This window comes from Trichomonas vaginalis, chromosome III, assembly GCF_026262505.1.
Source record: "Trichomonas vaginalis G3 chromosome III, whole genome shotgun sequence".
NCBI lineage: Eukaryota > Parabasalia > Trichomonadida > Trichomonadidae > Trichomonas > Trichomonas vaginalis.
This window is the reverse complement of record NC_067205.1, coordinates 12,314,224-12,337,541: the sequence shown is the minus strand read 5'-3', so window position 1 is coordinate 12,337,541 and position 23,318 is coordinate 12,314,224. Positions and strand designations below refer to the sequence as shown.

Genomic DNA, 23,318 nt, shown 5'->3' with positions numbered 1-23,318 from the left:
TTTTTTTTATTCTTGACTTTGTTGTTCCATTTGTTGCATTTGTTGTTCTTGAGCTATTTGTTGTTGAAGTTGTTCTTGTAATACAATACTTTCACCAGTTGCATCTTCCAATTCGAAACTTTCTGCCGTCATTGACAAATACATAGGACATAAAAGTTTTACAGGAACAAAGTTTGCGTCAACTAATGTCAACGTTATACTTGCCAAAGTGTTTGAGTTCACTAAGGTTGAAAATTCTGCATTCGAATGAACAATAGGCAAACCAGCAGAGAAAGTATTGTTTATACGCATAAGTATCTTTTGGTCATAATAGTTTCTGTCGACATTCGAATAACACTTTGAACCTAAGTTTGAAACAATATATAAGATTGGTGTACTTAAAGTCAATGGAACAGACATTCCTTGTATGACACCTTTTCCTGTTATAGGAAACTGTTGGTAGTAAAAACCAGAAATAAGTTTTGTATTATAGCTCATATTGTTTATAGTAAACTCAGTCGGACATCCAAACATAATGAAACCTGCTCTAGTTGCAGCACATGTTACACCCGTACTTAAAGTATTAAATAAGTCAACAAAACCTGTTGGTGGTATATCTGAGTAAGTATCTTCAAAGGAGTATTTTTTACCATTCACAACAATAAAGTCTTCTGGTGTCAAAAGAGCAAAACAGGCTTTAGTCGTCATTGTGTTTAAAGTTAGTTTACAATACCGTCCTTGAGGACTTTGTAAGTTTGTTGTTATAGAATTATATGACTCAGGGTTTTTAGTCGTAATAGTATAAACCATTATATCTTCTGCCATTTATATATATTTAAAAGTTTTTCTGAAAGTGGAGAAGAACTTCATCTAAACTTTCACATGGCGTTTCTTGAAGTTCTCTGTCTAAGAAGTTCAAATATTTTGTAAAGACATAGAACTTTCCTTTGTCTACACGAACAAACAAAACAGGGTCTTTCATATCGTTCAAAAGTGTGTAAAGTCCTTTACATGAAATAAAGTCTATATTATTTTTCTTCAAACATCTTTCAAGAAGTTTTGACATTTTTACTTAGCAAATAAATTTTAATGAAATGTTGTGGTCGTCAAATATTTTTATGACGTCTGGGAAACTATACTTTAAGTTCAACGTTTCACCTCCTTTCATAACGTATATCTTGTCAATGACATTATATGAAACACCACAGCAACTAATGTCGGGTTCTATTTCTTTGATGTTTATATCGTCTGCCTCTGTCAAAAGTTTCAATAGTTCTTTCAAAACTTCATGAGGTGCAATGACATATGAGTTCACTTTTACAGGGTTGTGTTCGACCAAGTTTAACATTATACTTAAAGCTTGACAAATCTTCTCCTGAGTTTGAAGTTTGTCTTTCAGTTGTTGGTAGTCGTTTCGAATATCTGCAACAGAACTTAAGTCTCTGCTAACTTCAGGATATGTTGGTTCTTTTACAGGAACAATTGTTATACCATCTTCGTCTTCGTATGGTTTCCCCACTTCAACATCTCTGTCTTTGACATTGACAACAACACTTTGACTGTTTGTTTGAGTTGGTGAATTTAACTTCACATCTGCCACCGCCATTAAACCTTTTGAAACACTTACGCTTCTATTTTTCGGAAATGACATTTTACTTAGAATAAAAAGATGGACGTATTCGAGTATCTCTTCGAATTGAAGCAAAAAAGTTTACACACACAAACAATACAAATACATTGACAGAATAGTTCTTTATACAAACAATGGTAAATGTTATAGAATAGCAATATCTTGCTGAACCAAAATATTTCATAAAGCAAAGAAAGTTGGTATAACTGAAATGGTGAAAGTTCTTGACAGACAAAAATATAACAACAAAACTTACAGATATTTCTAAAGGTAAGTTTATCTTACAATATTATGTCAAAACTGGCGTACTGTCAATATTTGACGGAGAGAAGTCAGTTCAAGAACAACTTACTGACCTGCTGCCAAAATCTGCTCGATGGAAGCTGTCGTTATGCCAATCTGAGGAGCCCCAGCAGGTTTCATCGAACGAATCTTCAAAAGAGCATCTTCCGTGAAAAGTGCTATTGGTTTTGTAAACTTCTTTGCTCTCAGTTCATCTGGACCGTCTCTGTCACCAGTATATTGTATTTGTACAGTACCAACAGTTGAAATACCACCCATAAAGTCTTCTGAGTCAGCAAATGGAATGCCAAGCCAAAAGTTTGAACGGTCTCCATTTGTATATTGAGTTTTTTGACCTCCTGTATGAGTCCATACTTTCACATATGGCATAATAGAACTTTGCATTTCAGGGTTAATGGTTGTTGTGAAGTTGTTGTTAAAGTTCATAGCATCTAATGTCAAGTTGTATGACCTCATATCCTCAACTGTAGAATATTCTTCTCTTGGATAATATTTGCCATCTATGTTTATATGATATTTAATACCGGGGTTGTAGAAACAAGAATAGTCATTTATAGTTCGTCTGAACAGTACAAACATAGTATCTGCATGTTTCATTGCAGTTGTTAAAGCAATATCTGTTCTTGCACCTGGGTCAGCACTTTGGTTTCCAACTTCACCTGCAAAGTCTTTGACAGATATTTGGTGTATAGGGAACATAAGTGGAACTGCAATATATTTGGCAGCTAAAGCATTTGAAATATCTGGGTCCAACATATAGACTGCAAGTCTGCTTTCTATTCTCTTGCATTCAAACTTTTCGCATGTGAACTTAACTGGGTCCCAAGCAGTTCCAGCAGCATTGAAATAATAGTTTACTTCATTGTTGAAGTTTGAGAAACCAAAGTCTAAGTCAACTTTGTCTTTGCAAAAGTCACAGAACTTGGCTCCACCAGTTCCAGCTACAGTAATGCTGAATGGGTCTTGTGTTGGTGCAATGACTAAGTTATTTTTGCTTGGAGTAAGTTCATAGAAATTTTTCCTGCCCAGTTTGGCAAGTATCTTAAAAACCTGAAGATGAGGAAAGATGACAAAGGAACTCTAAGTTTCAGTTTTACTTTAGTGGCAGCAGTTCCATCTGAACCAGAAAGGTTAACATAAACTCCTGGAACGTTAGGGTCAAGTCTTCTTATTTTCTCAATATTTGCATACTGGTCTGTTTGTTCTCTAGCTTGTGGTTGTACTGAGTTTCTCAAAGCGAACCATTCATAGTTTGCCCATGTTACTGTTTGAACTAAGTCAGAGTTAGAATATATCTTATATCCCATGAAAACTTCTGGAGCATATTGGTATCCGACATAGAAAATTCCATTGCAACCTTTCTTGTCAGACAACTTGGCAGAAGGTTTTATTTCAATGTCTTGTTCCACGTATAAGAATGAGTTGTCAATAGAAATAATATGAAACCTGTCGCAAGCAATATCTACTGTTGTTGAAGAACCTTCTCCAAACTCACCTACGTTTCCATAAGAAACAGCAGTTGTATATTCGTAAGTTCCAGGAACTATTTCTGACCTTCTAATGGCATTGTCGCATTCGTTATACCATTCGGAAACATTTCCGTTCATGGCATCCAAAACTGTTGGCGTTATATTCTGAGCGGCGTACATTTCATATGGGTAAAAATATAGAATAGTTGAATTTATTTGTCATAATAGAACCCACTCGTACCAAGCTTTACTTTGTTCTACTCTTCTTCTTTGGTGTCGCTTTTGGTAACTTGCCCTCTGCTTCAAGTTGTTGCATCTTTGCCTCATGTTCACCTAGTATGTTGTAAATTTCACGTGTCCTTTTTGCCTTTGGGCTCTGGTCGCCCATCTCAGGTAACCTATATCCTAGAAAGATTTTGTCATAGTTTGTATTTGAGTCTTCGCGTATTGTTTGCATGACTCTTTCCTGAGTTTCCGGTTCAAGCTCTTCAAACAGAGCTTGTCCATATGGAATAAGCTCGTTTCCAAATATATGTTTTTGTAGCCATTCTGGTTTTCTTTCCATGTTACCAATAATATCTTTTGTGAATGGGAAAGCTTTTACCCAATGTTTCAGTCTTGCGTCATTTATTTCTGTAGTTGGTTTTATTTTGTCAAGGAACATGTTTTTCAATACTAACATTTCATTTGGTACTGTCCATTTGAGTTTTCTTAAATATTCATCCCTTCTCAGTTCATTGTCTGCAAAGTAAGTTTTTATGACATTTTGTAAACTTTCGTTTGCAAGGTCATGTACAATAGGTTCTCTTCCTTCTATCTCCCTAACTTTCTTTCTAAACTCTTCACCAAATATACCATCTCTATGGTTCTGTGTAGTTCTTTGAGATAAATGTTCTAGAACGTCAGGTGTTATATTTCCATCAGCCATGTTCATTTCATACTGGTCCAAAATATCTGCATGTTTCATATCTTTCAATGGCATTAAAGCCGCGCTGAAAATACCAGCTATATCTGGTTCACCATTCACTTCCATTGCGTCTACAACTTCTTGGAATTGTGGTTGTAAGTTTATGAACCACCTATCCGGATTAGCTTTATGACCCCATCTCATTGTAGTTCCATAGTCTGCAGAAACAAAAGTAGGTTTGTTTCCATATTGGTTAGGTTCTGAATGAACTTTAAACAATGTTTCATTTCTATATGTTTTGTTGAAATTTAACCTTTTATTTTCACCGAGTTCAGCCAAAGATTGAACGTTATATGGTCGTAAGTAAAAAGGATTGTTGTATTTGCGTACATTTTTTTCAGTACTTCCATTCTATGCTGAATATTTTCATCTGATGTTGGAGTCTTTTGTATGTCGGCGAACATTTTTCGATATTCTTCTACTATGTCAGCTGAATTTTTCTTAGACTCTTGGAAAGATTCCATATTCTCCGCATACTCTTGTTGAGGGTCAAGATTTTTCGGCTGTTCCAAATCTTCATCTAGTTCTGTGAAGTTAGTTTCCAAAGGAGGGACTTGTTCGTTTCCTTCAGGCTCTTCTAGCTGTTGTTGCTGAACTATTTCTTCCATGTCTGGTTGTATCTGAACTTCTTCCTGTGGAGTTTCTTGTACCTCATCTGCTGGCATTTCATATATTCCGAGACCGTTTTTAACAAGTTCCCTATTTAAGCCATCCGCATTCATAACCCTTTCTTCTTTCGTTCCGTCTCTATTTTTTACGCGTTTCATGAAGATAGTTGAATTATCATTTATCTCTGACACCAAATATCTCGGAGTAAATTCATCATGTCATTTGGATGATATGCTATTAAATCATATCCCTTAGCGAGCTTGTATTTTCCAGGTTTGAAATTATATCCCATTTGGTGCTGAACCATAAAGCTAAATAGGTTCGGGTCAGTATTTCCTTCCTTGAACTTTCTAATAGCTTCTTTATATCTGTCACTAAAGTCAAGAGTATCTGGGTAACCATAATTTCCTTAAGCATTTTTAAGAATTCTTGGTTTCCTTGTTCTCTACTTCTTTTATGTCCTTGCTCTGTTTGTGGTTGTTGTTGTGCAGGTTTTGAACTGTTGGTTGTGTGCTGGTTGTGGTTGTTGTTGTGCAGGTTTTGAACTGTTGGTTGTTGTGCTGGATTTTGAACTGTTGGTTGTTGTGCTGGATTTTGAACTGTTGGTTGTTGTGTTGGTTGTTGTGTTGGTTTTGGTGCATGCCTGTGTCTGTGTCCATGTGACGATGTAAATGTTTTAGGTAGTCCTGGTGCAGGTGCTTCTCTTGGAGGGTTTGGTGGTATATAAGTTCCACTAGCTAGTATATAAGTTCCACCAGCTGGTATATAAGTTCCACCAGCTGGCACATATGTTCCATCTGCAGCATAATGTCCTACCTGACTTTTCGTTTTTAAGAAAGCATTTACTAGGTCTGTTTTGGTCTGTTGTAACTCTTTTTCTTGACTTTCCACAACAGTTGCTCTAACGGCGTCATAGGCACTTTGAACTGCCTGTCTCGTTGCTGCATCTGTTATTTTCGTCATATTTTGTGCTACTTCTCTTAACTCTTTGTCGAAACCTTCAGACTTCAGTTTCTTTCCAGATGAGAAGTCGTTCACTAGTTTCACCTTACTATGAAGAGCTTCGAAGGCGTTCTTAAAGTCAGCATTCATTAAAGCTTCATTTGAACTGTCTTCATCCGCTTGTATTTTTGTCCTTATTGACCCTATAAGTTGGGCTGCTTTAGCGTTGGCTTGGGCATCTAACCAGTCATTATTAGCTTTTATATATTCTGCGCTTTTCATTGCCTTTTGCATGGCTGCGTCGTTATTTTTACTTTCTTGTGCTAAGTTTTCATACTGTACGGTTTGGTTTTGCAACTGTAAAAGTTTTTCTGCCTTTACATTTGCTTCAACTTCTTTTTTATACTCATCGCTATCCATATATGTCTTCAGGGCTTTTTGTTTTATCTCTTCATCTTTCAGTACTTTATATTGAGTAGTATGGTTTTTCAAATTTATAACATCTTGTTCCATTTTTGCTACTTCTGCTGCTTTTTCTGACACTTTTTTCGCATATTCCTCTGTACTTAGTTCTTTCAGTTGTTCTTCTTTCTTCTTTTTCTCTACGTTTAACTCATTGAGTTTCTTTGTGTGTCTGTCATATTCTAGTTTCTTTTCGTTTTCACTTATTTGTTTCTGTATGTCTATGTTTGACTTTTTGACATCTGTTATTTGATTTTTGAGTGAACTCAAATTCATTTGACTTTGAGGGTTATAAGCTGTTCCGTCTGCAGCTCCACCATAGCCTGCCATTTTCGCTAAAAGTGCCGCTCTTAAACCTCCACTCTGTGCACCAATAACTCGGTTTAAAAGCATAGGGTTGCTTGACATTTGTTGCAACATAGTGGGGTCATTCATAATTTGTTGTTGCAACTGTTGTTGTGGTGTTAGTTTTACTATTGGATGTTTCAATGCTCCCTTCCTCTTACGTATATTCTTACGTAGCTTACGTGGCATTTTAAGTGAAGTAAAAAACGGTTTTTGACAGATGTTTATATGACACTTTTTGTTCAGCACAAAAAACTACTCGGTCAAAGTGTTGTCAATTTTGTAAAATAACCGTCCTATCTCATTCTATAAGGAGAAAAGGCTTCTCAAAGTATACTTCCTTGGAACGCCTGTAACTTTTCCTGTAGCGACGATAGACCCTTACTTGTCCGGACAAAGTTATACTATTTTGAGTGTTCTACAAAAAAGTCAACAGCGACGACTCTCAAAAACCGTTGTGTAAAAAGTTTTACCGTTGGACAAAAAAGTATATATAGAAAACAAAAAACGTTTATAGTTCATTCAATATTTGAGATGGAACGGTTTGCCAACGGTAACTATTAAATAAAATAAAAAAATAGAGGGGGTCTCCGTTGGTAAAAACCGTTTATTTTAAACTTTTCTATGAGTAGTCCGAAAAAAACAGTTTATTTTTCATAATGGAAGGAAGAAAAAGTGTCGCAAACAATTCGTCGACTACCTCTGCAGTTAAAGTTCCTACAACTTATGTCTCACCATTCTCAAAACCCTTACAACCTCCTATAATACCAAAGCAACTTCCTCATACAATTGCAAACAATTCGTCGACTACCTCTGCAGTTAAAGTTCCTACAACTTATGTCTCACCATTCTCAAAACCCTTACGACCTCCTATAATACCAAAGCAACTTCCTCATACAATTGCAAACAAATTGTCCAACAATTTGAGTTCTTCTTCTCAAAACACAACAGATACAGTTGTCCAAACAGCACCAGAACAAGTTTCACATAGTTCTACAATTCAAGACAAATTGTCCAACAATTTGAGTTCTTCTTCTTCTCAAAACACAACAGAAACATCTGAAACAGATTTACAACCAGCACCAGAACAAGTTTCACATAGTTCTACAAGTATGTTAACAAGAGCACAATTTCAAGATTTAATTTCTCTTGAACAATATTCGAGTAACGAAACACAAAGCGACGACTGTAACCTCTCGCTACCCGAATCCATTCAAAGAAAATACGCCATGAAAAGACTGAAATTGTTGTATAAACTTCTTAACAATTGGGGAGTCGAAGACAACTCAGATTATAGTGAAATGTTTAACAAAGTCATAGAATCTGTTAAACCAATTGAAAACGACATAAAAAATCCCGGTGTTCTTGTAGACCTTTTCGCCTCAAAATTACCAGTTACAACCAATCTAATAGCAACACAAGCTATAGAGCAATTTATTTTATGTTTTCCCAAGCAATATAGACAACACCTGAGGGAAACAAGAATAGGAAAATTTCAATTGGTGTATCCTACAACATACAACTATTACGAAGAAGCAAATGAATATGGAGAACTCTCATTCCATTTCACACTTTCAGTTCCTGAGGGAGAAGAAAAAGCAATCTATCATGTACAATCTCTTGCAGGATGTGAAGGAAAACCTCACATCATAACTACTGTTGCAATTGACAAACCTGCAAGAGTCGAAGACGATGTTTTGTTCGCGTCCATTGCTGGTTTTGGCATGGGAGAACCAATTCCAATTTCCCATTTCACAGAATACTCAGCACAACATTTTCAAAATGTAGAATTCGTGTTCTACGACCATCAAAAGTTCCTGCTAACAAAACCAAAGAAACAATTTGTCTCAATATTTGTTGCTGGTCATGTGGCTGACAAAGAGCCATCAGATACTGACTATGAAGAAGAGGAGGAAGAAGAAAACGATAGCGATGTCGTTCTTATCGAATAAAAACTTTAATTTTTTACTATATAATTTTTTAGTTCTCCTCTAGGTTTTTTAGGGGCTAGAAGGGGCGCAGCCCCTGGAAGCCCCACTTTTTTTTTTTTAGAATTATGCAAAATATGACTAAATAATTATAAATTTCAAGTTAAATTTTAATTTTGATAAATAATTTAAATTTCAAAATATCAAGTTCAGTTCGACTATGTATGTAGTAATTCCTCAATAAAGTGCCAAAACCCTATTAAAATATATGAACATTTTCAACATTTTAATGTTTTTATTTAAAAATTTGTTGGAATATGAGCTTCAAACAATTATTATGTAAATAAAAATAATTAAATATATGTATTTATTCGTATTACAACCGTAGTAAGTCGATTCTTCCTTTCTTCTACTGAGGTTTGAATTTGATTTCGAATTGTAAAGAGATTCAAAGGGAAAATACTAGCGGATAAAAACTACCTCCATGAAAGGGTCATAATGGAGTCAAGTTGTATTTTTTGATATTTTTTGCTTTTCGAGCCTAAATAGGTAGCCAAGATAATGCCTAAAAATAAGGTTCTAAATTCTGAAGTTTACATGATCCTCTCGTGTGCACCCTTAACAATTTTCATTTTTTTCTTTTAACAATTTCGTTTTATTTCCATTTATTGTTAAATGATTTTTAGCATACACTTTTCTTTGTTCATCTTCTAAATACAATTTATTTTTTCTTAGATATAATTCTATTCATTCAATTCGATCGTCATTTTTCAGTACATGATCGTAATTTTCAATTATTGATCGCGATTTTACTTCAGAATTTGTTCGCAATATTGCTTATCAAAATTATATCTCTATTCTCTCATTTCTGTTTAGTCAATATCATTACACTCCTATTGTCTAATAACATGCTATTAATTTTCTTAAAATTAAAAAAAAAATATCAACTTTTAAAAACAGAAACTTAACATCCTTAGGTCAATGGATTTTGATGTGAGATACATTTAATCTGTTTTTCTTTTTTTATTTTAAATAATTGAATATTTATAGTTGTTATGGGTCTTACATCGTGTAAAACGAATTTTCTTAAAGTAAATTTACTTTTTCTTCAATCTTTCTTACATATTTATTAAAAAAAAAATTATCCAAAAAAAGATGTTTTAGAATGAAAAAAAAAATAGAAAAATCTTCATTTATGGTCTTTCTTGAATGTATACGTTTTGATTTTTTTCTTTTTTAAAAAATTCAATTTCTAGAAAAATCGAGAAAAAATCATTTTCTTCTATTTTTTTAGGACGCCATACCCATTGAAATCTCCTTTCAGGACGCCATAAACTATTCAATTATGGTGTACACTTCTCAAAAATTGAATAGTTTACATCAGGACGCGTTAGGACGCCAACCCTTTACGCGCCCTTAATATTACATTCAAAATTTTGATTTCACAGAACAAAAAGCACAAGACTTGGTAGCAATTCTGTTAAAAATTCGTGCTCATGCAATATTTTGAGAGGATTGATTGATATATTAATTCAATAAACGAAATGCTTAAAAAGGATTAATATTAGGATGGTACACAATAGCTAACTAATTTTACATACCCGAGAACATTGACTGATTTTTAATTGAAACAAGGATATACCAATAGTCTTATTTGTTGGGACTAAGACTATGCATACGTTCAAAGATTCTCATTGTTTGATAAAGATTGCCTTGATAGGAAAAATAGCATTGATTCAAAACTAACTCTTTGAAAACCGATGATTCTAAGGTTTATTAGAAGATGCGTTTTGCCTTATTACGTCATATTATGTAATTAGATTCAATCTATTTTAGTCAATGATTCTTTCCAACGTATTGCTTTTTTTCAACAAATATTTTATGTAGTTTACATAATAATTAAAATAAAATTGTTAAAAAAATATGTATCTAGCAATACGGTAGAAATATGAGAAATAATAGGTTCATTCAATTATTTTGGTTATGATTTTGTGAGCCGAAACAATAACTCGATCAAACTCCGTTTTCTGTTATATTGCCCAACTAAAAGAATGGCGCTATGAAATTATGAAGCCAATGTTTCTGAGGATAGTATAAAATTGAAAGCAAATAACCGGCGATCGAATTAACTGCTAATTTTGGGAAATATATTTTTAGATAACAAGATTTTCTTAGCATTCTCTTTTCTGAGTGAATTCTGAATAAATTGTCAATAGAAATAGTTAATAGTTTTCTATTTGGTGGCTAAAATAAAATATGTTTCAGAGGAAATTTTTTTTAGACTCAAAAAAATTCAATTTGAAAATTTTTCAAAGCCCTAAAAAAAGATTAAGCTATGGCTCATGTACATTTTGAGGCGAGCTTAGCTCCATTTACAGAGAAACCTCTATTTGAATATAGCATCCCACTTATCGATAGACAAGTTCCTGGAATTAATATCGAAGCAAGAAATGATTTAATAGCAATCATGAAAGATTACATTCAAAAACGTATTACATACGAATCAGCGCGTGACAGATTTATTAAGATCACTGGAAGTTCCACAGCAATTGATAAAATACGAGATGTAATTAAAATTCCGGATCAGCCAATTAAAAATCAAGAGCTTCCAGATGACCCTGATGGCAAGAATCGTCGAAAGATGCAAAAATGGTCAACGTATGAAGATAATCGTCTTTTAGCTGCAATATACCGCTTCGGAATTGATAACTGGGCGCTCATTTCCAAGTTTGTTGGAAATAATCGCAGCCGCGCTCAATGCGCTCAACGTTGGACTCGCTGCCTTAATCCAAGAATTTGCAAGGAAACTTGGGAACAAAATGAAGATCAACTTCTTCTGAACTTAGTTGCCAGGTTTGGAGATCATTCTTGGACAAAAATTGCAGAGTACATGGGTAACCGCTCAGATGTTCAATGCCGTTATAGATATTCACAGATAAGCAAAGATAATCCTGCAAATCAAGAAATTCATCGCGTTGCATTCCCATCAATGATGCAGAATCGCGCAATGGATTCAGCTGCAATTCCTCTTCAGCAGCCGAAAATTACTCCAATGCAATTTCAACACAGATATTCTATGCCTGTTATACAAGTTATACATACTTATGTTTATCAACAACCGCAGATGCAGGCACAGGGTATGGTTCCAATGGGAGAAACGCCAGAAATGAATTCATCCCCAATTAATCAGCAAAATAATACAAATTCTAATGAATTGGATAATTTCTTGATAAATTTCCAGCACGACCAACATTAAATCTATTTTTAGCTTGTAAACTGTAATAATTTAATTTATTTACATAGCATTTTTTCAAAACATGAAATTCACTTTCAATATTTACATTTCAAGATTTACGAAATGTTAAAATCGTATTACTTGATATATTATTATTCATATTAAGATGATTTATTTGTTTGAAAATTTTGAGAAAATTCAAAATTGTTAATTATTTTCAGAATTTTTTCTTTTAGAATAGCGGTTGGATTGAATTTGTATATAAATGTGATTGAAAATAAAATAATATCGGTGAAAAGATATTTGTCATTCTATGGTATAGCCAAATAACATCTTAATTTTACCTTGTTATAGACCGAAAATAGATTTTTTCAGTTTTCTCTTCAAATAATTGAAAGAATGATACTATTATAGGTTTATTATATTATATAGCATATAATCATGCTATAGCCGAAAATTATAAGTTTTGAGAAGATTGAATATAACACAAATAAATTTGAATGTAAGTTAAATTGCTTGTTGTTTTTAATAGCTATTTAATGAGAAATCCAATATTGCAAAATTCAAATTGAATGATTGAAAGAACAGAAAAAGTCATTCTTTTCAATTTCGAATATGTTTCATTGTATTTATACTTATATGGCAAATAAGATATTTAAACTTGATTTTTGAAGGAAAATTCACAAAATTGAATAAATTCAAATAATTTTTATTCAAAAATAAACTAGTTATTTGAGTTTAATACTAATTATCTATTCAAACTACAAAGTTTGTAATTTAAAATATTTTGTGAGATCAGATTGAATTAATTCAAGGCTCTTTTCAATTAATATTAATGACCATATTACGCATTTTCGAACATTCTAAACCAAATATATAAAAATGGGAGACGAATGTTAAATTTGCTAGACATGGGGGAGTTGTTTACCGAGTTTTAGCTCTTATCTCTAACAAAAAATTAATTTTTAAAAAAATGACCGAATACGTTTCACAGCGAGAAAAAAATAAAAGGCAAGATAGAATTTTCTAGACATAAAGAAGTTGTTTACGAGTTTTAGCTCTTATCTCTAACAAAAAATTAATTTTTAAAAAAATGACCGAATACGTTTCACAGCGAGAAAAAAATAAAACTGTACACTGATTTTAATTTTCATTTCCAGTCACTTTACTTATTATTTTTTCTTTTTTTCATTTTAATTATAAATTATTTCATAATACGTTATTTACGTTACCATTTTCTTTATTCTTTTTGAATTCCATACTAGACACTTATAGAATATTTTGATTGTTAACGTACTTCATTAGAATGAATCCTTACAAAGGGTATGTCGATCGAATTTACCTAATTGGTATTTCCAATCAGATTGAAGAAGGTAAAATGACATGGGAAGAAGCTTGCACCCATGTTCCCATCGCCCCAACCCTTCAATCAAATGATTTCAAATATTTAGATGTTTCAAAATCTTTTTTACAAAATCAATTTAGCTTACAAAATATCCCATTGCCTAAAGGCAAGAAAGGTCGTAGGGTCAATCCCTACGACCAAATCAAAGCTCTTGCTGTGATACATGACCACTGGGCCTTTCCCTGTGGTCAAACAAAACAATGGAAACGTTTGAAATTACAACAAATTGATGTATCTTATAGAGAAGTACGCAGATACTTCAAAGAAAATCATTTCACCAAGACGCGATTAGAGCATGCCGGGCCAGAAACAGCAGTAAGATATTGGGCGCTTTCACCCAATCTTATCTGGCACGCAGATGTTCATTATTTTAGGGTGTTCGTGGCCAGTATATTTATGGCATAATCGACGATTTTAGCCGCAAAGTCCTAGCGTGTATACAAATACCAGATATGCTGGCAGCGACGACAGCGAACGTTGCGGCTTCCGCCTTCATTGAATTTGGCGCCCCTTATTGTTTCTGGACCGACAACGGTTCAGAAAATAGGGGCGCCTTTCAAGATCTACTTGATCTTTGGGGCGTCCAATGGCGGCATACAGACTCTCATTCTCCCTACCAAAATGGGAAGATTGAGAGATTCTGGCCGACGTTGGAGCGCTGCCAAAGCATTCAGGCTATTTCTGCCTTTATTTGGGAGTACAATAATAACACACCGCATGAAGATCTCCCAATTAATCCATTAACTGGAACAAATTACACGCCAAATCAAATGTATCAGCTGAAACCGAAATACACAAATGCAGATACAGAAAGGTTGTGGCAAATATGGGATACAGATACAGGCATGACCGCTGTTGACACATTCACAGCGTAATAATAAACATAATTTTTTAATTTCATTTTTAACAAGTTTTTTTAAATGTATGTAATGAATAATTCATTAGAATATGATAATGCACATTGTAACAGAATAGAACAATCACCAAATTTTTTTTTGAAATTAAAAAATAAAAGTAAAAAGTATAAAGTAATCTAACTAAAAAAGATATTTAAAAGAATTTTGGAAAAAACAGAATAAGGATAGTGATATTATTTTAGATACACAATTGATGTACTGAAGAATAATCCGGTAAAATGATGATATAAAATTAGATTATTTTACAAGTAGCTAAAAAAATAAAACTATAATATAAAATAAATGAAGTTTAATGAAACAATAAAGGTTAAATAAATAATAAAGATTTTTATTTTATATCAGTATTGAGAAGAAGTAACAGCTGACACTTGGTAGACAAATTCTTTATGTCTAGAAAATTCTATCTTGCCTTTTATTTTTTTCTCGCTGTGAAACGTATTCGGTCTTTTTTTTAAAAATTAATTTTTTGTTAGAGATAAGAGCTAAAACTCGGTAAACAACTTCTTTATGTCTAGAAAATTCTATCTTGCCTTTTATTTTTTTCTCGCTGTGAAACGTATTCGGTCATTTTTTTAAAAATTAATTTTTTGTTAGAGATAAGAGCTAAAACTCGGTAAACAACTCCCCCATGTCTAGCAAATTTAACATTCGTCTCCCATTTTTATATATTTGGTTTAGAATGTTCGAAAATGCGTAATATGGTCATTAATATTAATTGAAAAGAGCCTTGAATTAATTCAATCTGATCTCACAAAATATTTTAAATTACAAACTTTGTAGTTTGAATAGATAATTAGTATTAAACTCAAATAACTAGTTTATTTTTGAATAAAAATTATTTGAATTTATTCAATTTTGTGAATTTTCCTTCAAAAATCAAGTTTAAATATCTTATTTGCCATATAAGTATAAATACAATGAAACATATTCGAAATTGAAAAGAATGACTTTTTCTGTTCTTTCAATCATTCAATTTGAATTTTGCAATATTGGATTTCTCATTAAATAGCTATTAAAAACAACAAGCAATTTAACTTACATTCAAATTTATTTGTGTTATATTCAATCTTCTCAAAACTTATAATTTTCGGCTATAGCATGATTATATGCTATATAATATAATAAACCTATAATAGTATCATTCTTTCAATTATTTGAAGAGAAAACTGAAAAAATCTATTTTCGGTCTATAACAATCTTAATTTTACATCGTAAAATTGCATTCAAATTTAAATTCGTCAATATTATATCATATGAATAAAAGTTTAATTGACTCATAATTTTTTTTTCATTGAATTAATTAATTTCAATAATATCAGTTAGTAGTTTAAAAAGCCAATTGAATCTCGAGCGATTATTGCTCTCTATCCAAACAGTACTAACAAAAAGGATATGTATCAATTGAAATCCAACGAAGGGCTATATTGAATATTGTGAATATTGACAGCATTTAGCTTTGCTAAGTACATTATATAACTATTAGATGAAAAGATTCTATATTTCTTATTATCAAATTGAACTTTCAGCTTATAATCCAGAAAAACTCAAAATCGAAGAAAATGTTATTTAACTTATGTATACTTCAAGCAGTGACTTGTAATATTTTCACTATGCAATTCCTTCCATCTAAACAACTTATTATTGATTACTTTTAATATTGGTCCTATCAAAAAAAAATGCCATGAGATTTTTTTTTTATTTTTTTATTAAAAATGATTTCAGGAAATGTTATTGTAGGTATTGATTTAGGTACATCAAATACATCTTGTACATTTGAGCAGAATGGTAGCCCAGAGATATTAAGATTTAATGGTGCTTCTCTTTTACCTTCTTATATATTTGAACAATATGATGAAGATAAAAAGAATATATCCAATGCAATGGGTCCTACTATTAGAGATTTAGCTGCAAGCTACAATAAAAAGTTACTATTTGGAGCCAAAAGACTACTTGGAAGAAATTTTGATCATGAAAAAGTTCAAGAGTTCATTAAAATACACAAGGACAAGGTAGATATAGTTAATCAAGATAATAAACCTCTTTACAAGATTACATTTGAAGATTACAATAAAACTTACTACAAAAAACCAGAAGATGTTTCTTCCGATCTTTTAGGCTTCGTAAGAGAAACATTCGCTAAATGTCATGGTTCCCAAATAGATGCATGTGTTATTACAGTCCCTGCAAATTTCAATACAAATCAAAGAAGAGCAACTCAAAATGCTGCACAGAAAGCAGGCCTTAACTGTTTACGACTTGTTAATGAACCTACAGCCGCCGCATTTGCATATAAACAATCCCTTGATGAAGTGACTTTAAGGGAAAATCAAACAATTATAGTTTTCGACTTCGGTGCTGGTACTTTAGATGTTTCCGTTGTAGTTTTTAATAACAATGACTTTGTTGTAAAATACATAGAAGGCAATAGCGACCTTGGTGGCCAAGATTTTGATAATATTTTGTATGAATATATCAAGGAACAGTTCAAAAAACAGTATAAAGACGTAACTGATGCAGATATTAACTACAGAGCAGCTAATTTACTCATGCTTAATGTTGAAAAATGTAAAATTGCTTTAAGTGCAACAAAAAGATACGATATCGTAGTACAGCCATTTGCGAAAGGTATAGATTTGAATATGAAAATCATCCAAAGCAAATACCAAAGTTTAATTGAAGATAAAGTTTATCAAGCCCAAGATGTTTTAGCCAAAGCAATTAAAGGCGCCAAAATAGATCCTAACTCAATTACAGCTGTTATTCCAATTGGTGGAACATGCAGAACACCTTTAGTTGCTGAAATGTTAAATTCATTCTTTAATGGCGAAGACAGTAAGAAATACGGCATCGTGTTCAATAAACCAATCAACATTGTTGAGAAATTAAGCTTCGAACATTCAGTTTCTGATGGCGCATATTATATTGCAAAATTACTTGCATCAGGAAAAGAACTTGGTGACAAAGTTGAAACTAGAAAAGTTTCAAAACCTAAACCAGCACCGATTTTCCAGGACAAACTTGCAAATTACGTTGGAATGATGATGGCAGATGGAAATCCTTGGTGGGTGTTCCCTAACGGAGCTCCTTTCCCACTGGAAGATAATGTTCCTGTCCTAAATGACCCTTGGAAACACTCAATGTCCTTTTCCGTCATTGAAGGTAAAAAAGATGATAAACAATTCTCAAGAATCATAAAAGTACAGGTAGATAATATACCTGAAAGTGCAAAACATTTAATAACAACCCTCAAATATGATGAAAATGGAATTTTGGAAGTAAGATTAGCAGATAAAACAACAGGATTCGAAAAATTCGTGAAAATAACAAACGAATTTCAATGTTCACCTGAGGAAATACAATCATCCAGAAGAGCTAATGATGAGAACGTTGATTTGAATATTCTTGAACATAATTTCAGGAAAAAATTGGATAATCTTAAATCAAAGGTAAATAAAGAGAAAAGAAAGGCTTCAAATAAAAAGCCTTATAATGATTTGCTTAATAGAATTGATGAACTTGATGATGAATCACAGGAAGAATTTGATCATAAAAATCATCCAAAAATATTAGATGAAATCGAAAGAGATTTCAAATCCTTGTAAAAATCCTATATTATGTTCTAAATTTTTAATTTATTTTAAAACACCTAAATAATGTAGTTTAAGTACTTATGGTAAACTTTCTGCCACTAGACATGTAGTTTAAAATGCATGTGATCGAATAATTATGTCTTTATCATTGGAAACAGAAATGAAAATCGAATTTCAAAAATTGTCACTTTTTTGAAAGAGAAAAGTTTTCATGAAATTGTTTTGGATTGAAAATAGACCATTTGTTAAAGAATCTATGGTAAATCATTCAAACATTATGTTTTTATAGGAAATAATGTTCTATATAAAGCTTATTACTTATGTTTCCATTAAGAAATCTTACGAAAGATAACGAAAAAGAACAAGATGAAAAAACTTAATGTCACTTTTTTGTGAAATTATCTTGTGCATATTATCGCTATTATCTATAGATATTGATTGAGTATATAGCAACTAACTGAATAGAAGAACTGGATTCTTACAATATTTACTTTTAGTTCATGCGTGATGAGCAGAAAAGAAGCAATAACGTCTCCATAGATAAAAAAGAAGTGTCACTTTTTGTGCATGCTCAAGATTTTACTCATATCCAGAATCAATATTACAATGATTTAAAATGCATAAAAAATGATTCAAAGTAATTATTTTCTAGTAGAAGATAACAAAACCTCAAGCTATGTAGAAAGAACATCAGCTGGAGACTATTTTATTCATAATTCTGAGTTTAATAGTCTCATTAATCGAGCAATTTGCATATCATCCAACTCATATCAAACAAGATTACTCTCTCAGGAAAGTAGGTTTACAAAATGTAGTTATTCCTCTTATCAAGGAGGATCGATTTATTTTGGCACAAAAGGTTCATGTGCATTAGTAAAAGTATGCGCTACAGAGTCGAAAAATTCTGGTAGAGATAACGGCGGTGTTTTTTCGTATCAAATTGTTTCTCAAGACGCCTCTACTATAAATTTAATCGATTTGAGTACAATATTCAACTGCGGTGTAATAGGTGACGGAAATAATATGATTGAATTTATCAACGGAAACGTAACTCTCAGTAATACGAATGAAAGTCAAAATTTGACTCCTGTTGATCCATTTTATGAAATTATTAATGCAACTACGACAGAAATAAAGTACTGCGAATTCGAAAATGCTTCCCATGCAGTATATCATACCTTGGCATATGTTTCTTCTCCAGGAATTTTGAAAAGTTGTAATGTTGTAAATTGTAAAGTGTCAGATGTTCAAGGAATTTTTTATGTTGGTAAAACTTCAATTTCTTTGACTAATTGTGCGATTTTACAACATGAATGCAATGTTTATTTTTATATATGCGAATCTTTTTCAGTAACTCTAATAAATTGTGCAATTGATTGTGGCCCAACAGGTTTTAGTACTTGTAATAGCCCATCTAACAAGTATAATACTAACCAAATAGGAAAGTCTTCCTTCCTCAATCAATTATCATTATTAGATTTTCAAATCTGTTTGAAAGACGATTTTTATGAAGTTCATTCTAAAATTTGCATTACGAATATGTTCATCAATTTCGGTTGTATGCCTAGTTTCTACGTATTCACTTTAATTTGTATGTATTCTTTATAAAAAATTATAAGATATTTTATGTTTTTGAAGTAATCAAGCAAACTAAGCAGCAGTGCTATATACTATAAAAGGAATGTAATAAATAGCTTTTTGATATTACTTTGTTTAGAGTTGGATAATAACTTTAAGTAGATATACGAATTTACACATTGTAGCTATGTGGAATCTCTTAGAGAATTAGTTTACTTACTTATTTCACATGGCGAAGATATAAATGCAAAAAGTATGACTGGTTCAACTCCTCTTCAAGTAGCAACTAAAAAAAGAAAATTGAGAAACTGGAGAAGTTCTTGCTTTGTATCATAGAGAAAGACTCAGCTTTCAATTTTGCACAATAGCAAACTTTATTTCAGTCTATGATCTTATTAACATAGTATTACCATATTTGTATCTTTTGTTATCTATTTATTGTATGTCTAATAAGATGTAAATATTATTTCTTGTTTATTTTATGACAATTCAATTTTTTATTTTTACCCTTGTTTCCTTTTTAAATTTAAGCGATGTTCTGGTTTATTTTCTTCAATAAATTGGCCTTATATGGTTGATTTAAGATAATTTTGGTTCTAAAATTTGAATGCTGATTTCATTGATCTTTCTTCATCTTGATGCTGATGTTGAAAAGATGCAGGCTGTGAAAGATGCATTCAAATTTGCATGGGATGGATATAAAAAATGTGCCTATGGCCATGATTTTCTTATGCCTAAGACATGCAACGCAAGTCATTGGTTGAATGGTACCATAACACTTATTGATAGTCTTGATACACTATATTTAATGGGTTTTCATGACGAATTAGATCAAGCAATTGAATATTTAGAAACAAATTACACAAATCAAGCATCAGGTTCTGTATTTGAACTTATTATTCGTAATGTTGGAGGATTGGTATCTGCATATGAATTAACTTCTCGTCCAATTCTCCTAGATCTTGCAATAAATTTTACGAAATCTCTACTAAAAGCATTTGATACTCCCACAGGATTACCAATGCCAAATATAGATACAAGGTCTGGTAAAGCTTCGACATGGGGATATGCTCCTCGCTCTACTTTTTTGGCCCACGCTGGATCTTTAGCGCCTGAGTTCATGGCATTATCTGAACTTAGCGGTGATGATACATTCAAAAATGTGTCTGATACCATTATGAAGTTCTTTTTCGACCAGCAGCGTTTCCACGGTCTTTGGCCACATCGAATTGACTATTCTACAGGGGTTTTCGGGGACATTGATATCGGATTTGATGCATACGGAGACTCTTTCTACGAATACCTTTTGAAATTATATCTTCTTACGAACAAAAAATGCGTTTCATGCGGAACTCTTTATTCTATGAGCATTCAAGGCATGAAAGACTTTCTCACACGTCATACAGCAGAAGGAATATACGTAGGTACCATACAACATGGTTTAATCGATGATACAATCACTCATTTGTCATATTTCATTCCCGGAATGCTCGCTTTAGGCTCATCGTACATCAATCAAGACGATTTAGATTACGCTATTGATATTACTAAGACTTACGAGAAATGGTATTCAACAAAATCAAATTTATCTCCAGAATCGTTTTCTCTCAAGACATATCCTATGAAAATCATTGATCCATCATACAAACTACGTCCGGAATTCATAGAAAGTCTTTTTTACCTTTACAGATTCACAGGAGAAAATCATTACCGCGAAAAAGGCTGGGAGATCTTCCAAAGCATTGTTAAATACTGTAAAACAGAATACGGATTCGGGACACTCATAGATGTTGAAAATCCTGAAAAAGGAGTTGAAGATATCCAAGATTCTTTTTTGTTGTCAGAAACATTCAAATACGCGTACCTGTTATTCGCAGATTCTGATACAGTTAATCTTGACAAGTTTGTTTTTACAACTGAAGGCCACATTTTGAGGAAATTTAATGAGAAGTGGATTGACGAGAAATACAAGAATGAACAATGGTTTTATGACTTGGATGAGGTTGTTAAACCTTTCAAGTCCGTAGAACTTTAATAATCTTGAATATAATTTTAATTATTTTGTTTATTTGTAAATAAAAGCTTTTATAGATCTGTTAGATGTATTAAATATCTCAGTAGTTTATTAGATATTTTGTTTTAAAAACAAAAACTTAATTTTCAAATTTATTAACGAAATCTATTCATTTTTGTAAATGAATGTTTAATACCATGTCTAATAAAACCAATGATTTCACTTAATAAACGAAAATTTATGGTTTTACAGATTTAATATTATATTTCAGCTAATGCTTTTTAAAAAGCTCAAAAAGTATAGTGAGACTTTGATCAATCTAAATCAATATATTTTTTTCAAATTTGATTTATTTTGAGTAATTTGAGGAATTTTTGAGTCACAACTTCGCAATCAACCTAAACTATTGTTTGTTTATGGTTCCAGGAAAATAATTCACCTTATAGAGTTTTTATACTCTTTTTTCAATTTTGAAACAAACACACAATTTAAATGGAACATCGAAGGATTATAACAAGTTTTTATGTGTTTTATTAGTTGTTACATGTGATAGACTGTACGTATACTTAATTAGAATAAGTAAAATCAATTCTACAACATGTTTATGCATAAATATTCTCTCAAAAAGGATTCAAAGATATATATAATCAAGATGAATGTATTATGAGATTTATTTTGAATAACTTTGGTTGTGCAATGGAAATAACATCAATTGCCGATTTTCTCAACGGAAATTTTATGCAATTTTTTATGTGTATATCGCAATTAATACTCGATTTCAGATTTGGAAATTGTGTGTATTAAAAAAAAAAAAAAAAAAAAAAAAAAAAAAAAAGGTAGTGGGGCTTCCAGGCACTTCGTGCCTTCTAGCCCTGATGTTGATGTTTAGTATAAATGAAGTTTTTATTCGGAGGACTCTTCTTCTTCCTCCATTGCTTCTGGGAAGAAGCCTTCTTCTGGGTCGAAAACATTATATAATGTGTCGCTTTTCACAAATTATATATGTTTTCATGTTTTGTCACTTTTCTGTCACTTTTCGGGTAAAAACATTTTTATTATTATATATAAATGAATTTTACAAAACCACCGTTACCGTTCTTTGGAAATAAGAGTAGATGTAAAGATATTATATTGAGAGAACTTAAGAAACTACCGAATGGTCTAACATTTGTAGATTTGTTCGGTGGAAGTTTCTATATATCCCATTTATGTCATATAATATTCCCAGACTCAAAGATTATATGCAATGACTTCGACAACTATATGGACCGTCTCAAACATATTCCAGACACAAACAAAATATTGAAAGAGTTAAAAGAAAAGATACCTATAGGTAAGATGGAACGTATACCATTAGATAAGAAAAATATTGTGAGAGAGGTTTTGAAAAAAGCAGAATATATAGACTGGAATAGTATATCTGCTAGACTATTATATAGTGGTGCTATAAGAGTTCATGACATTGAAACACTTATGTCAAACGTTTTATATCTTAACTATACAAATGTTTTCAAAGAGGACATAGAAAAATATATTGAGGGTATAGAGTTTGTGAGATGTCATTGGACAGATTTGTATGAAAAATATAAAGACAAGGAAAATGTTTTCTTTATAGTGGACCCGCCGTTCTATAACACATGGGATTTTCAATACCAAGTAGACTGGACTTTGAGAGACTCTTTAGAAACTTTAGACGTTTTACATAACCATCCATGCTTTTACTTTACATCCGATAAAAGTGGTTTGGAAACCGTTATGAGATGGTTAGAGGACATACATGACTATGAGTTTATATATGACAAGATAGAATATGAGAGAGGTCCTATAAACTGGAGAAAGTGTCATAACAAAGAAATTTTATTAGTAAGTAAATGTGGTTTGAAATCGGACTACTTGTTTTAGGTTTTTTCCATTGTGTCATTTATTTATTTGACGTGGCAGAAAA

The 23,318-nt window shown here is 32.0% G+C and overlaps 7 protein-coding genes and 2 pseudogenes across 9 annotated transcripts, besides 6 other annotated features; 5 read left to right on the top strand and 4 right to left on the bottom strand.

The window, feature by feature from the left end:
• Window positions 1-3,507: part of a mobile genetic element that runs on past the window's edge.
• Window positions 7-804, bottom strand: TVAGG3_0688360 (uncharacterized protein; the record flags this gene model as incomplete). The annotated part of the gene is made up of 1 exon (XM_051242963.1): window positions 7-804. The coding sequence occupies one exon, from the start codon at window positions 802-804 to the stop codon at window positions 7-9; it is 798 nt and encodes a 265-aa protein (XP_051089550.1).
• TVAGG3_0688350 (protein of unknown function, DUF4106 family) lies at window positions 1,052-1,585 on the bottom strand (the record flags this gene model as incomplete). Its single annotated transcript, XM_051242962.1, has 1 exon — window positions 1,052-1,585. The coding sequence occupies one exon, from the start codon at window positions 1,583-1,585 to the stop codon at window positions 1,052-1,054; it is 534 nt and encodes a 177-aa protein (XP_051089549.1).
• Window positions 3,508-3,628: 121 nt separating the features above from the next.
• Window positions 3,629-4,414, bottom strand: TVAGG3_0688330 (protein of unknown function, DUF4106 family; the record flags this gene model as incomplete). Its single annotated transcript, XM_051242961.1, has 1 exon — window positions 3,629-4,414. The coding sequence occupies one exon, from the start codon at window positions 4,412-4,414 to the stop codon at window positions 3,629-3,631; it is 786 nt and encodes a 261-aa protein (XP_051089548.1).
• Window positions 4,415-4,938: 524 nt separating this feature from the next.
• On the bottom strand, window positions 4,939-6,895 carry TVAGG3_0688320 (annotated as a pseudogene). Its single transcript has one exon. A coding segment is annotated over exon 1 (1,957 nt).
• A 470-nt stretch (window positions 6,896-7,365) lies between these two features.
• On the top strand, window positions 7,366-8,658 carry TVAGG3_0688310 (attachment subunit-related family; the record flags this gene model as incomplete). Its single annotated transcript, XM_001313259.1, has 1 exon — window positions 7,366-8,658. One exon carries the CDS (start codon window positions 7,366-7,368, stop codon window positions 8,656-8,658), a length of 1,293 nt encoding a protein of 430 aa, XP_001313260.1.
• Window positions 8,659-9,927: 1,269 nt separating this feature from the next.
• Window positions 9,928-10,042: a mobile genetic element.
• Window positions 10,043-10,956: 914 nt separating this feature from the next.
• TVAGG3_0688290 (RNA polymerase II transcription regulator recruiting protein) lies at window positions 10,957-11,943 on the top strand (the record flags this gene model as incomplete). The annotated part of the gene is made up of 1 exon (XM_001313260.2): window positions 10,970-11,890. One exon carries the CDS (start codon window positions 10,970-10,972, stop codon window positions 11,888-11,890), a length of 921 nt encoding a protein of 306 aa, XP_001313261.1.
• Window positions 11,944-12,216: 273 nt separating this feature from the next.
• Window positions 12,217-12,999: a mobile genetic element.
• A 176-nt stretch (window positions 13,000-13,175) lies between these two features.
• On the top strand, window positions 13,176-14,149 carry TVAGG3_0688270 (annotated as a pseudogene). Its single transcript has one exon. A coding segment is annotated over exon 1 (974 nt).
• Window positions 14,150-14,411: 262 nt separating this feature from the next.
• Window positions 14,412-14,440: a mobile genetic element.
• A 105-nt stretch (window positions 14,441-14,545) lies between these two features.
• Window positions 14,546-15,384: a mobile genetic element.
• A 519-nt stretch (window positions 15,385-15,903) lies between these two features.
• TVAGG3_0688240 (ATP binding) lies at window positions 15,904-17,842 on the top strand (the record flags this gene model as incomplete). The annotated part of the gene is made up of 1 exon (XM_001313261.1): window positions 15,904-17,793. One exon carries the CDS (start codon window positions 15,904-15,906, stop codon window positions 17,791-17,793), a length of 1,890 nt encoding a protein of 629 aa, XP_001313262.1.
• A 2,124-nt stretch (window positions 17,843-19,966) lies between these two features.
• Window positions 19,967-21,469, top strand: TVAGG3_0688230 (glycosyl hydrolase; the record flags this gene model as incomplete). Its single annotated transcript, XM_001313262.1, has 1 exon — window positions 19,967-21,394. One exon carries the CDS (start codon window positions 19,967-19,969, stop codon window positions 21,392-21,394), a length of 1,428 nt encoding a protein of 475 aa, XP_001313263.1.
• A 709-nt stretch (window positions 21,470-22,178) lies between these two features.
• Window positions 22,179-23,318: part of a mobile genetic element that runs on past the window's edge.